The 15,122-nt window shown below is 36.2% G+C and overlaps 1 protein-coding gene across 2 annotated transcripts in view; it reads right to left on the reverse strand.

The window, feature by feature from the left end:
• ZFR (zinc finger RNA binding protein) overlaps positions 1-15,122 on the reverse strand; it is a 75,583-nt gene that overhangs the window by 47,631 nt on the left and 12,830 nt on the right. For both annotated transcript variants that reach the window (XM_061189159.1, XM_061189160.1), the window contains exons 3-5: positions 9,240-9,522; positions 7,391-7,535; positions 4,713-4,931 (exon numbers count right to left, since the gene is read on the reverse strand). In XM_061189159.1, coding sequence (XP_061045142.1) covers positions 4,713-4,931; positions 7,391-7,535; positions 9,240-9,522 — 647 coding nt within the window. The remainder of the gene's footprint in view (positions 1-4,712; positions 4,932-7,390; positions 7,536-9,239; positions 9,523-15,122) is intronic.

Below are 15,122 nucleotides of genomic sequence, written 5' to 3' on the forward strand. Positions count from 1 at the left end.
TATAAAGAAAGAAAATGTGGTAATGGAAGAAAACACCTAAAAATGAAAGTAGGAAGAAGCAGGTAAACATCAATAATAAGCATATGATCAGTTTTAAAAATCAGAAAACACTTGGTATAATTGGTTAAAAGAAAAATTCTATAAATCAATAAATTCTTTACTTGTCAGTCCTACCAGTGGCCTCTATTACTGAAGTTTGTGATAAAAGAATATAATTAAGCTCACAGCCAAATACTTCCACATTTATAGTCGGAAACATGTACAGTTTAAATTTCGCTCTTTAAACAACACCATAAAATTGTCCGATTTTTAAAATAACAAAGCTACTTGTGGATTATTACTGGTTAGGACCATAATTTTTATATGAAATCTTTATTAACAGAAAATTTCCAAATGACTAGTTGTGAGTAGGAACTGTAAACATGCCACTTAAAATATAACTTCATGAATTATGTATCAAGAAAATAAAAAAGTGAATAAGGGCAGCAGCATCCTACAATGTTGGATGACCAGGACTTCTAGGTTTTTTTTTGTTCCTTTGGCAGCACCTCACGGCTTGCGGGATCTTAGTTCCCCAACCAGGGATTGAACCCAGGCCTACAGCAGTGAGCGTGCCGAGTATTAATCATTGGAAACGCCAGGGAACTCCCTAGGTTTAAAATTGAGAATCCACACTATGGGAGGCAGTGTTCCAGACACAGTGAAGTCTCAGAACAGAACTATAAGTTAGGTATTGCAGGTATTACTATACTTACTTTAGAGATGAAAAAACTGAGGCTAAGAGATCGTAAGGTCCTCTGTGTTACTTAACAAAAATCACTAGATTAAGCATAATATTTACAAAATAACCTCCTTCATTTGTACACATGTAGTCTAAAACTAATAAAAAGGTAAGCTTAGTTATAGCTTACTACTTAGCTTTTTTAAAAAAAAATCAAAGCATAAACTGAAAGGTAGGCTGAAGGTTCTGGAATTCTGCTAAGGAACACCTTTAAATCTCCTATAACTACTAGGAAACAAACGTACATTTCTTATAAAGCACTATGGGAAAATAAATATAAGGATGTGTCTCTAAATTAAGTAAAAGCTCAATTTGGAAATGCTAAAACAGTTTCACTTAAAAAGCACCTTTATTATAAATACTTGTCAATTAGAAAGTTGCATAATTATAGCAGTTAAAATATAATTTTTAAAGGTATGGTATCAGAAACAAAAACTATCACTTCAACAGTAAATGCATCATACTACAAGTCATCATTTAGTAGGTACCAATACTCTAGAACTCATTTTTAATGAGATAAAAAGAATAGCTGACTTAAGTTGTAGCTGATATAAAATTGCAGATACAGAATTCAGAAGCCCTAATAATGATCTCTCTGGATGGCAATTTCACATTGTGTATCACATGTTCTTTAAAAAGTGTATACTCTGATGTAACAGTTCCAAATCTAGGAATTTATCCTAGGGAAACAACTGGCAAACACACAAATCTTTACATAAAAGGATTAGTTTACCTAGTGTCGTTTCTAGTTTTTCCTTAATATGAAACTAAATGTCCCCAAAAAGAACCTTTAAAATGTGGTACATGCATACAATAAGACAGTATTAGTCATTAAAAACTATGTTTTTCTAAGCATAGATCTTGGTTTCTAAATACCAATGCCATACAGAAACCAAGGCTCCTTTGTGGCATGGCTAATTGTGAGTCTAGGGCAGGAAAGGCTCAAAGTTTGTTGTTGTTTTGCATTTTATTTATTCCTTAATACACTGTCTTGTTCTGCGCAGGATTTAGGGTGATATGGGCAATTTCAGTTCTTATCTCTCGATGTTTTGTTGCATCTTGGCTGTTAGAAGCCTAGCTACTGAATTTTAAAAATATTTTTTTATTTCTCAGAGGTTTTTTATCTCTTACCCTATGTCAAATGCTATGCTGGATGCTAGGGATACAATGGTGAATCAGGCAGAATAACATCTTACTGTGCCAGAAAGGAAAGAAGTGCTCAAAGACAAATGATGCCAAGTTCAAAAGACTCAGAGCTGGTTTGAAAAGGATCCCACTGGCCAAATTTGGGACACTGTGTGCCTCAGAAAGAAAAATGAAAGCAATGGATACTACACTGAATAAAAAAGGAGCCCACAGTAATACTAAAAAAGAAGGGGTGAGGGGACTCTTCTTTAGGGAAGAATGTCTAAGAATCCAAATCCTTTTACATTGATTCTTAGTAAAAGGATTTTGCATTCACCATTGGAGAACCTGATTCAGTTACTGAGATTTTCATAGGATCTAACACCTTAGAGAGGAAGGTAGTTGAGTAATAGGCCCACAGATTACTTGGTTAATTATAAAATGGAAAAAGCTATCTTTACAATGGAAAGATCTGGTAGTCACCATTTTAATCAGTGATTATACTTGGCACCATCAATAAGGAATAAATTGACATTAATTATTCTGTGCACCTGATGTGCTGAAATGTAATGCTCACACAAGTAGTTTAATTAACTAAAAGGCTGCCAGAATCTAAACATAAAGAAAGCAGGTAAATCTAGATTGTGGGATATTCTACAAGACGACTGGTCTGAACTCTTCAAAAACATCAAGGTCATGAGAGACAAGATAAAAATAGGGGTTATTCTACATTAAAGGAAACTGAAACTAAAAACCAAGTACAACCCATAATCCTTGACTGGACCCTAAATTTAAAACAAAGCACAAACACAAATACATTAACCACAGAGAAAGCCCAGCCATAAAAGACATTTGTGGACAACTGGAGAAAATTTATTAGATAATACCCATGTCCAATTCCTTATCTGAATTGTGGCTATATAAAAGAATGCCCCTATTCTTAGGAAATACATGTGGAAGAATTCTAGGCAAAGCACCATGTTGTCTGCAACTTATAAAACACTGCTGAACCATTTGAAAATATGTTTAAAGAGAGGCGAGATAAAGCAAATGTGACAAAATAATACTTGGTGAGTCTAGGTAAATGTTGTACGGGCATTTGTTGTACTATAATATTTTTTCACTTTTCTGCAGAATTAAAATTTGCTAAAATTGGGGAAAAAACATGAATCCAAGGAATGGTATATCTCTATACTTAGAAAGGACATTCACAATGAGGAAAGGAGTTTACACTACAGTAGATATAAGACAAATTCATTTTTATAAAGAAACCATGATGTTTATATATGCATATTCCCATGGAAGAAAGTCTAGAAAGACATGCACTAAAATGTTAATGGTAATTAGTGTCTAGGGGTAGATGTCTAGTAATTTAATTTTTTCTCCTTTTTTAATCCATACTTTCAAGGTTTAAAATGATTACTTATATAATAAAGCAGTAAATAAAAATAATTATCTTCATTCTGTGTAAGGTATATTTAAGCAACTGAGAGAGACAAACACTGAGACAGAGAAAAGATAAAGGGAGAAGGAGCACAGGTAAGAGAGAAACAAGGAATAGGAAAGGGTACCAGCATATTCCTTATTTTGTTAAAGCTAATGTGGATTTTTTTTTTTAGTGTCCAAACAGATTTCATTGAAATAACTCCATTTACAGTTATAACTAGCTAATCAGAGAAAGGCAGAAAAGTTGTATCTGGGCAATCCTGAATAACAACATCTCCTCAGGCCAGTTCATTTCCACATGGCTGTCTTAATTAACTTACAAATCTGTTCCCATTGCTCCCCTTCTTGAGATCTCCTGTTTGGCACCCTGTCTGCCCACAAGATAAAGACAGACACCACAGCAGACCCTACAAAACTTTCCACACTGACATTTCCAGCCTCATCTCCTGATAGTTACCCCATGTATCCTGTATTCCAGCCACAATGAACTGTTGATCCCAAATACATCATGCCTGCCTGATTTCTATCCCTAGCACCAAGCACAGGATTTGACATAGGGTAAGAGATAAAAAAAATCTCTAAAAAATAAAAAAATAGTTTAGAAATTCAGTAGCTAGGCTACCACAAAAACATGAAGAGGTAAGAAATGCAACGGCCTATGTCACCTTAAATCCTCCATGGAACAAGACAGCATATTAAGGAATAAATAAAATGCAAAACAACAACAAACCATACAGTAGTACAAGGCTAAGTGTCTTCAAAAAAGCCATGTGTGACTTTCATCACTGCAATAATACAAAGTACCTCAGCGGGAAATTGGGAAGAGCAGTGGGCACAGCAAGAAGGTTTTAGTAATTATTCTTCTCCTGGGAAAATATATGATTATTTAAGGAAAATAAATCTACTCTGTCCTTCCAAGAGATGTGTTATATAACCATCATTTTATGGATGTTTATAAAGGCCCCCAATATTTTCAAGGTTACTTATTCCTGAGGATAAATATGAAGATATAGCTCCTTGAGAGCTGAAAAAAACAATATAAAGAATCTGTCAGTGGTATTTCCTGAAGTTAACTTTGAACTTTCAAATTCATTTGGAAAAGTCAGACAGGAAATGACCCTGTAGAATACTAGGTGTTATTTTCTCTAATTAATAAAAAACAAACAAAACAAACAAAAAACCTTACAACTTCGATTATGGTTCATTTGTCACATTATGCACATATATTTGTATTAACGCCTATCAATTAATTCAATTCTTGCTACTGGGAGTAAGATCATTCCACAGAAAATCAAGATAGTTTCTTAGTGAGTCTCTTTTTAATTTGCTTACTCATTTAAACACAGTTTATCAGCCTTACCAGAATAAGTAACTGCCGTGGTACTATAAGTAGCACTCTGGGTATAGGACGGCACCACAGTAGCTGCAGCTGCTACTGGCTGTACGGTGGAGGATACAGGATAAATGGAGAAAGTAGTGGTAGCTGGACTTGGTGTGGCTGGTTTTATGGCTGTCACTTGTCGAGTTTGCTGGGCTTGTGTATACTGAGTTGCACCTTGGCTATAACCTGCTTTAGGGGCTAAATTGGGAAAGAGACATCAGAAAATAGTTACTGTACCAATATCCTAGAAAAAAAAAAATGTAAACATCATTAACTGCACATTTTATGTTAGCAATTTATTCTTGATAAAATTCTTATTACCAACTTAATAAAATATAGCATCTGTATAAATTTACTATCCCTCCACATATGCTTTTTACAGATTTTCAAAATGACATTTGTCAAAATTTGCCACTAACTAAAACACCAGCACTATTTAAAACATGATAGCAATAAACAAAGTTTTTAGAAAAGGGTATGTGTGTGTGTGTGTGTGTATTTGGGCTAGTCAGTCTACTTGAGAGTTATGCTTAATACTGGGAACAGAATACAGAGAGACTCAAAGTATAATTTAAGTCACAGTGAAGTTTTCAATGTTTAATTACATGGAACTTGTTCATATACTATTCATGGCATTTTACTGATTTATCCATAGTGAACTTCAATCTAATTACAACCAACAAGGTGCTACTGACTTAATTCTTCAAATGTCAATAGCATGAGTGCAGCTGTTCTTAAATGGCTACCATTAATGTCTCTGCTAAACTTTCCACTGCCCTCGAACATACTAAAACAAATGTATACTTTAAGAATCTTATGAGACCTATTATCATTAAATTAATAATTAATCCCTTATTAATGATCAGTAAAGCATACAAATGTAATTTTCTGAGAAAGGCCCAAATATCAGGGGCCAAACTCATTTCATGCCTAGTTAAGTAAAGGTACTTGAAATAAATAGCACTTAAGAGTTTATAAAACTTTTCCTACACATAGTATGAAATTTGATCCACACAACATATAGATGAGTACAACATTTTACCAAAAAACCCTGATGTCCAGGAGCTAAATGATTTACAGAAGTCACATGGTCAATGTCAGAGTTCAGACTACACCAAGGTCTTCTTACTCTTAGATTACTTCAGTACTCTTAAGCACAATCTATCTAACCTTGGTAACTAATCAGGAAGTTCATTATAGTTCACTGTACTCACAAATCATTAGAAAAGAGACGATAAGAAAAGTCAGGGTCATTATAATGCAAAATATTTTTAAACCACTTTTAAGGGACTCATAAAATCAATCTTAGAACTAAAAGTACCCTAGAAAGATCTGAGTCAGGACTTCCCTGGCAGCACAGTGGTTAAGAATCCACCTGCTAATGTAGGGTACATGGGTTTGAGCCCTGGTCTGGGAAGATCCCACATGCTGTGAAGCAACTAAGCCTGTGTGCCACAACTACTGAGCCTGAGCTCTAGAGCCTGCGAGCCACAACTACTGTGCACCACAACTACTGAAGCCTGCGTGCCTAGAGCCCGTGCTCCGCAACAAGAGAAGCCACCACAATGAGAAGCCCGTGCACCAAAATGAAGAGCAGCCCCTGCTCGCTGCAACTAGAGAAAGCCCGTGCACAGCAACGAAGACCCAATGCAGCCAAAATATAATGAAATAAAATAATAATAAAGTATTACTCAAAAATAAATCAAATAAAATAAGATATAATTAAAAAAAAAAAAAGATCTGAGTCAACTACCCCATTCACAGATAAGAGAACAGAGATGAAATGAGGTAAAAAATCACTTGCCCACATTGTGGTAATGCCAGTGCTAGAAACCAATTCTACTCTTTCCTAATCCAAGGCTCTACCCACACTCTCATGGTCCTTCAAAAATAATTAAAGTAAAGGAGTTGCTACTTTTCAGAACTAAGAGAGCTTTGCTTTAAAAGTTCTCAATTAAATCTCTATGAAAAAAACCCATCTTTTAAAGACTACAAATATGTAGGTTTCTTTGCAAACAAAATACTTCCTGCTTTCAAACCGTTAATATGTACTGTAATATCAGTGGCTGGTAACGGAACCAACTGTCATTACAGATCACAGAAAGATGAGTTAAAAGTATGGGTCCACAGGAATTCCCTGGTGGTCGGAGTGGTTAAGACTCCGAACTTTCACTGCTGAGGGCCCAGATACAATCCCTGGTTGGGGAACTATTAATCCCACAAACTGCGCGGCACAGCCAAAAAAAAGAAAGGGTCCACAAAATGGAAACCATACTAGGGCCTCCACTAGTTACAAAGGCAGTCAGCAGTTATGTCTGCGCATTTCGGACAAAGAGAAGAAGATGGCCAGAAGTTATTGCCACAACTTCTTTTGTACAGCTTATTTCAACAGGAAAAGAACTATAATCTGAAGAACAGATATGAAATACACTTCCAGGAAGGAAGGACATGATTATGAATTGCCTCCAAGATCTTCTCTCTTTGGGACTCAAAGCCATTCTTGTAGAGAAAGAGAAGGACATGCTTAGAACCTGCCCCTCAAGGTAATATAACACAATGAGTTTAGATGGATTCAAAAGCATATTTTCGTTAAAAAACACCTTGAATAATATGTTTCAGTAGTGTACAATGAAAGGGCATATGTTAATAAAACCCACCTGTCTGATAGTAGGTCTCAGCAACAGAAGGCTGAGGCTGGGCGGCAGCAGCTACAGCAGCTGCAGTTGCTGTTGGTTGTTGGTAGTACTGCTTACTATCATAAGCTACAGCAGGAGCTGTGGATCTTACATATGAGTACGAGTCCTAAAGAAAGAGAATGAAAGAAAATCTTGCTATGAGTGAAGTGGCAGATGGAAAAAAACCCTCATCTTTACTATATTAAAAATGCAATAAAAGAAAACAAAAGCCTAAATATGTATGAACAGAGACAGAAGATTCAAATTCAATACAAAGGACATTCATTTTGGACATCATCAAATAAGGTCAAAACCATTTTAAGCAGTATGCTTAACTTTTACAATCAGAAAAATCATCAATATTTTAAAATAAGCATTCTTTTTTTAAAAAATTAATTTTATTAAAAAATTGCTTGGCGGATCTGCCTTAAAGATGGATCCCACAGTAAAGAACACCTGGGTGTTCTAAGCTTTGTGACTGTTCCAGCTTTCTTTTCATTCTTCCTTATTTACTACTATTCATTAACATAATGATGAGTAGGAGCTTCCAGGTGGAGAAAAGGGGAACAGAGGTTCCAGGGGAAAGGAACGCTAAATATAAATCTCCAAGGCAATGAAGATCAAGGTGAGCTGGGTGAATTCTGGCACTGCATATAATGAGGAGAGCTGGGGAGGTACACCTGAGGTATGCAGGAGGAAAGGCTGAAAGAGTTGGCAGGGCCCAGAAAATGACGGGCTTCATACATCCTATCAAAAACAATAAAATTTATTATATTCTGTCTCTGGACATAATGAAAACAATCACACATGTTAAAGTAATCCTGAGTTTAGTAACCTGCTAAATATTAATAGCAAATACCAATATTGCCAATTCATGCCAATTTCTTAGTTAACAAAATAAATCCCTGTATTTTAGAAAGAATATTTAAAAACCAGGCAAAGTCCAGAAGGACCAAAGTTTAAAAAACAGATCCTAAAAGCAAACAAAAAAATGGGTTAAAGGATTAGGACCAAATTTAATTAAATAAGCAGGTAGTAATTTAGTGTCATATCAGACATAAAGAGAATTATATTATCATAAACAGACTTAGATCTTTATGTCCCTATAAATCTAACAAGAAGCAATTCAATTTCTATTACAAACTAAGAAAGAACACCTTGAGGGAAGAATGTACATTTAGGCAATAGAATTCCCACCCTTGATAAATTTCAAGAAGACACTATGTAATTTGTCATATTTAGCTGAGGCTCATGGTTCTCAAATTAGGAGACACAGGGGTGTCCCAAGTGGATAAATAATGCCATAGTACCAACAAGGGGCAGAAAACCCTAAAATAAATAAATAAATAAAAAATTTAAAAAGGGGGCAGAAGACCCTATATGTCTTAATTTTTCTCAAAAACTTGTAATAAAATTAAAATACTTAACCAGTAATTAATGTATCTTTTTTTTTTTTTGGCCACGCCACGTGGCATGTGCGACCTTAGTTCCCTGACCAGGGATCGAACCCGCACCCCCTGCAATGGAAGCGTGGAGTCTTAACCACTGGACTGCCAGGGAAGTCCCAATTACTGTATTTTTTTAATTAAAGCAAACATATATATAGAGTGGAGTGCAATGCACTGGGGGATTATTAATATAAAACTCACTGCAAGGAAACTTAATGCTTGGAGTATGCCCCCAAATTATCTAGGAATACACATTCACTTTTCTGTATCATTAGAGGTATATTTTGGAAGACCCAACTTTGAGAAGCATTGGCTTGGACATTACATTAAACATTGAAGCCACTGAACCTATATGTTAAGGCTAATGAAAGTAGTTTTCTTACCTGGTAGTTTTGTGTAGTAGCTGGGGGTGGTGGTGGAGGTGCTTCTTGTTGCCTCTGTGTGTAACCATAGTCGGTCGCTGTGTGTGCAGTGGGGTACCCTCCATATGCAGCAGCTGTTGCAGCAGCTGCAACAGCTACTGGAGCAGGCCTGGCAACTGCAACTGTGGCGGCTGCTGGTGCATAGGCAGCAGTAACTGTGTGAGCAGCTACTGGAGCCTGATGGACAGTGTAGCTAGCAACCGTAGTTGGATGAGAGTAGGCTACACCCGAAGCTGGCTGCTGGCTATATTGTGGAGTAGAAGAATAAACATAATACAATTTAATTTTTAAAATCTAGGAGTTTAATCAACTTAAATCAAAAGCACATTTCCCAATAATTTAATCATAGACTACAAGAGAACAGGTATTTGAGCTTAATAAACCACCTAACCAACACCCTATTTGTTACCGTTGCGTAATTTTCATTCCTTAATTTGACTATATTAGATAGTCACACATATGTTTCAGATCAAAGATCATATCACAAAGCAGGGAGGACAAACTGGGATAAGAAGCAGTATTAGGAAGAAAGAAAAAACTGATCAACCTAGGAACTTAAAATAGTATTTGTTATACGTATAGTTCTTTATTATGTTCTATAGTTAAAAAAAAATCTCTACAAGGAAATCATATCAAGAAAAATATTGTATTCTAACTCCAATTATGGAAAACATTTCAGGTAGAAACTATTACCGAGATGACTTAAGAAATACTTCTGATGCTGTAAGGCAGTGGTTCTCAGCTAGGGGAGATTTTGCCCTCCAGGAGATATCTGGCCATGTCTGAAGATATTTTTGATGGTTAAACTGCGGAGGAGGAGGTGGTGATGTGTGCTACTGGTATTTAGTGGGTAGAGGCCAGTAATGCTGTTACATAAAGGACAGCTATCCACAACAAAGAATTATCCAAAGAATGTCAACAGTGCTGAGGTTGAGAAATCCTGCTCTAAGGTACAGAACTTACAATGGAATATCTATTATTTTAGATAAATTTTCCAGGTTATAGGCAGCAATTCATTATACACATTTCTTTTTCTCTTAAAAAGTAGCACATGTTGCAAAAGGAGACCTAAGTCAGATGCTTTGCAATCATAACCATTTAAACCTCAGAGAGACAAAAACATTTTCTAAAACTGTACATCAAATGAATCTTCAAGCTAAATTTCTTAAAATAACATTTACTTTAATTTTTAAATTGAAAGCCTATATCACATAAAACCAGGCCCACAAATGTTAGCATATGAAAATGTTTTTGTTGTTTTAGGTTCTCTTGAGTAAGTAATACATTCACAATCACACTTGCTAAAGCTATATTACCAAGGCAGAAAAATGCCTTCTTAAAAAAAGGAGAGCCCCAACAGTTATTTAGCTCGTAAGTTTTAATATGAGCCAACAGTTAAGAATAGCTAAGAAAAAAATACCTGACATAAGCTGAAGCTGCACTAATAAACTAGAGTGTTTGATTCATGGGTTATAGTACAGGGTATTCTTCACTGGTATGCACAATACCAAAAAAAAATATGGCACAGAATTAAAATCTGGGGCCATCATATTTTAACTGTATTATGGAAAACACTGATAATTAGGATGTGTTCAAAGGGAATCAATATGAAGTTTATAAGTATGGGTATTATTTCACATAAAAGTAGAGGACCTAGGGACATTCAGTCTAGAAAAGGTGACCTTGGAAGATATGATAGCTGCCTTCTAATAGAAGAGACTTACTCCATGCTGCTCCAGAGAACAGAACTAGAACCAATGGATGGAAGGGTGGCAGATTTCAGCCCAATATGAAAAAGAAAAAAAAACAAAAACTTAGAACAGAGTCCAAAGAAACTCTTATAATTTCTATTTGGATGAGGTTTTCCATGTTTTGATATTAAAATTAGCTAACATTTCCTACATATATGCCAATTATAAGACAGGAAAAGGGAAGTTTAAACTGTAATGGTGGGAAATTGGTTGGGCATTGACATTTTCTATGGATAATTCCACATCCTTAAGAAAAATTCCAATAACATATACTTCTTCAAAATTCCTAGAACTGAAAAAAAGAATTATGTTTAAAATATAAATACACCAGTTCTGTGAAACTTGTATTTAACGTTTACTGATTAAGATTTCCCACGTAGAGGCTACATGGTTATGTAAAATTCAGACAGTCTTGAATTCCTATGCTGTTTCCATTCATCCCACTGCTCTTTATCGAGTATCTGTCCACATTTCATGGTCCCCAAAACATGTCCTATAGGACAAAAAACAAAAGTTGGAGTAGAATAGGAATGTCAAGTACACTAGGCAGGCAATTTGACTTATACTACCACTGATCCTTAAAAGTCCATGCAACTCAGGAAGGGATGACCTCGTGCTCTGGTTTATGCCTATTGCCCCAGCATAATTATTAATAGTATTCTCACTCTCCTATGTGTCTCAGTTTGAACAATAAATTTTATAGTCACCCTTCCCAGGAATCATATAAAAAGATGCCAGTGCATTTAGCAACTACCATAGACATCCCTAGGGCTGTCTAACCTAACTTGCTTTGTAGAGCCAGGTCCCTAACCACCATCCGGGCTGGAACCACATGCTCCACCAAAGCATCATGAAGAATGATGATCCAGTCCCAGTTCCCAGGGGGTCAAGGGCTAGGGCAGCTGACTATTGTTCAGAATAAAGATTCTCTGATTTATCTTAGACCCATCTGGGAAATTCTCTTCCAATTTCAAATACCTTTAGGAAAACTGCCTTTCACATGACATAGATGACCAGACTGGACTACAGCCGTTGAATTAAATATCAAGTAGCTAAGTCTAAATAAGTAAATTAATTTTTAAAAATTCACATCAAGTTCAAATTAGTTTACATAAAAATTAGTCTTAAGTTGAAACAGTTCAAATCAAGGTTTTTGCCTAGTCTGGGGCATGAGAATAAAAGGTGTTAAATTATATCCCTACATAAAATGTAAGACTTAACTGTCTTTAAATTTCTTAAATAGGGAATTCCCTGGCGGTCCAGTGGTTAGGACTCCATGCTCTCACTACCGAGGGCCTCAGTTCAACCCCTGGCTGGGGAACTAAAATCCCACAAGCCGTGTGGCCAAAAAAAAAAAAAAAAATTTTTTTTTTTCTTAAATAGAACAGGACATAAAATCCCAAATCTTGTGCCATAAAAAATAATTTGTGAAATATGAGAAGATTTTCATTTACTAAGCATCCAGTAGAGCAGAAGCTTTTACTTAGATGGTAATATCCTTTGTGAATAAATTAAATCTAATCAGCTTCAGCCAGTTTTAAACTGGGACAAATTAAATAATAAATTATGAAACAAACATATAAAAACAACATGGGTAAGAAAGTTTAAGAAACAATCAGACAGGGACTTCCCTGGTGGCGCAGTGGTTAAGAATCCGCCTGCCAATGCAGGGGACACGGGTTTGAGCCCTGGTCCGGGACGATCCCACATGCCGCGGAGCAACTAAGCCTGTGCGCCACAACTACTGAGCCTGCGCTCTAGAGCCCGCAAGCCACAAATACTGAGCCCACGTGCTGCAACTACTGAAGCCCGCATGCCTAGAGCCCGTGCTCTGCAACAAGAGAAGCCACCGCAATGAGAAGCCCGTGTACTGCAATGAAGAGCAGCCCCCGCTCGCCACAACTAGAGAAAGCCCGTGCGCAGCAACGAAGACCCAATGCCGCCAAAAATAAACAAACAAACAAAAAGATACCCCCCCCCCAAAAAAAGAAAAAGAAACAATCAGACATAAAATGGAAGGGTATTTCTCTTGGCGGGGGGTGGGGGGGAGAGTACTTAGGAAATTACTAATATTGAAGAGTAAAAACATCCTTCATATTTCTGAACTTAAGCTGGAGGTTAACGGTCTGCTCCCTACTTGCTTACCAAAAAGTGAAGCCAGCCAGAAGCCTTACTGAAATAAACAGCCAGCTAAAATCACCAGATGTTTAAAGAAAGCCTACTATAAACTGCAAAAGAAATAAGAATGAACCCATGGGAAATGGATATCTCAAAGCAACAGATAAGAACTTTAAAAATCTCTAATTTGTATCCATAAAACAAGAATTTTACACTAGTTAGAAGATAAAGTTGAAGGACATGGACAAGATAAAGATAAAAGAAAAGAGAAAGGGTAAATATAGCACGTCTAATACTCCAACAAGAAGGAATTCTAGAGAAAAGAAAAAAAGCAGATGGAAGAAATTAAGAAATTTCCCACTCTTGAAGGGAGGCCCGTATTTTCAAATTCAAAGATCTACGGAGTGCAAAACAGAATGAAAGAACAACACTGAGAGACATACATTGATAGCATTTCATAACACCTCAAGACAAAAAAAAAGATCCTTTAAATCTCTAGAGAGAAGAAAAACAGATCACCTACGGACAAGTAAATGAAAATCAGACTTACTGATAACACCAGTGGCTGGAGGACAATAGGGTAATGTCTTCAAAATTCAAGGGAAAATGATTATCAATGTAGAATTCTGCACCCAGTTAAACTATTAACACAGAAGAATGATTTTTGACATTCAAGGTCTGAAGGAGTTTACCTCCCACATGCTTTTTCTTAGGAAGCTACATGAAAACATACTTCAGCAAAATATAAAACAAGAAAGATATCATGGGATCCCACAAACAGTGGATTCAAACTCAGGAGACAGATAAAAGCCCAGGTCGGCAGCTATGCAGCAGGCCCAGAAACGCAGTAAGTTTATGAGACTGAAATCAAAGGAAGGACAGAAGCCTCCAGGAGAAGGATGTCTAGGAAAACAGACGACTGGACAATAGACAGTAGACCAAGAGCCTGGGAAAATCTCATGATATAATCAAGGCACCAAGAAGATTTGGGTGAAAAAAAGGGTAATGAAAGACTTCAGGAAATATAAAACTGCTCAAGAAAAGTCATGATCTCAGTTGAGCAATTAATAGGGTGTAAAAAAGGAAAAATCTGTTTGAACTTGACCCTGCAAAGATTCTCTATTAAGTGATACAGGGTTGTAAAAATGGAATACATGAGGAATTCTAATCATAGAACAGTACTTGGCTCCAGAGTAAATACTATTTACAGTCATAATAATGAAACAGTTTTCTGCTTTAAGGTTTTAGAATCAACCTAAATCACAGAAGATAAACTATGATTACAGAACACCATGTAAGTGTCATCACAAGGAAAACGAGCGCTGAGTTGGGGGATGGGGTGGAGAAAGAGGGAAAGTAAAGCACAAGGGTTTCAAGATTCTTAGAGAGTACCAAGATACTGTCTACCTTTGATGGAACTAGAATTGGTGTGTATTGTTTGAAGTAACAGAAATAGCCGTATCACTGAATCTGGGAGCAGAAATGAGAAGCATGAGAGAGCATGTATGAAATCCTAACCATGATTGTAAGAAATCAAACTATAATGCATAAAGTTGATAAATTAAGACATAAAAAAGCAGCATACTATTTAGTGATATGGAGGTTAGAAATGAAACCAAAATGTGTTAAAGGTGGGGAATTGGGAGGCAGGGAGAAGGAAAATAAGGGACTGTTGTTTTCATTAAGCCCTTCTATACTATTTTCAATTAATTAATGCATTACTCTGAGTAATGAAAGATAAGCAGAAAGATAACAGAATAGAATTCTCAAACTGGCAACTTCAATGACCAACAAACCAACCCCGAATTTAAATACTCCTTTCTAGTTATCCCAACACAACTCTAATATCTACATTTCTGGCCTCAACCCTAATCTATATCCAACTTTAGGCCCATCTTTAAGTGCTTTTGAATTCCATTAATATGACCTGGCTTTATACTACACTACTAAATTTATAGTCACTACTGAAATTAAA

The sequence above is a fragment of the Eubalaena glacialis genome, chromosome 4, assembly GCF_028564815.1.
Source record: "Eubalaena glacialis isolate mEubGla1 chromosome 4, mEubGla1.1.hap2.+ XY, whole genome shotgun sequence".
Taxonomy (NCBI): Eukaryota; Metazoa; Chordata; class Mammalia; order Artiodactyla; family Balaenidae; genus Eubalaena; species Eubalaena glacialis.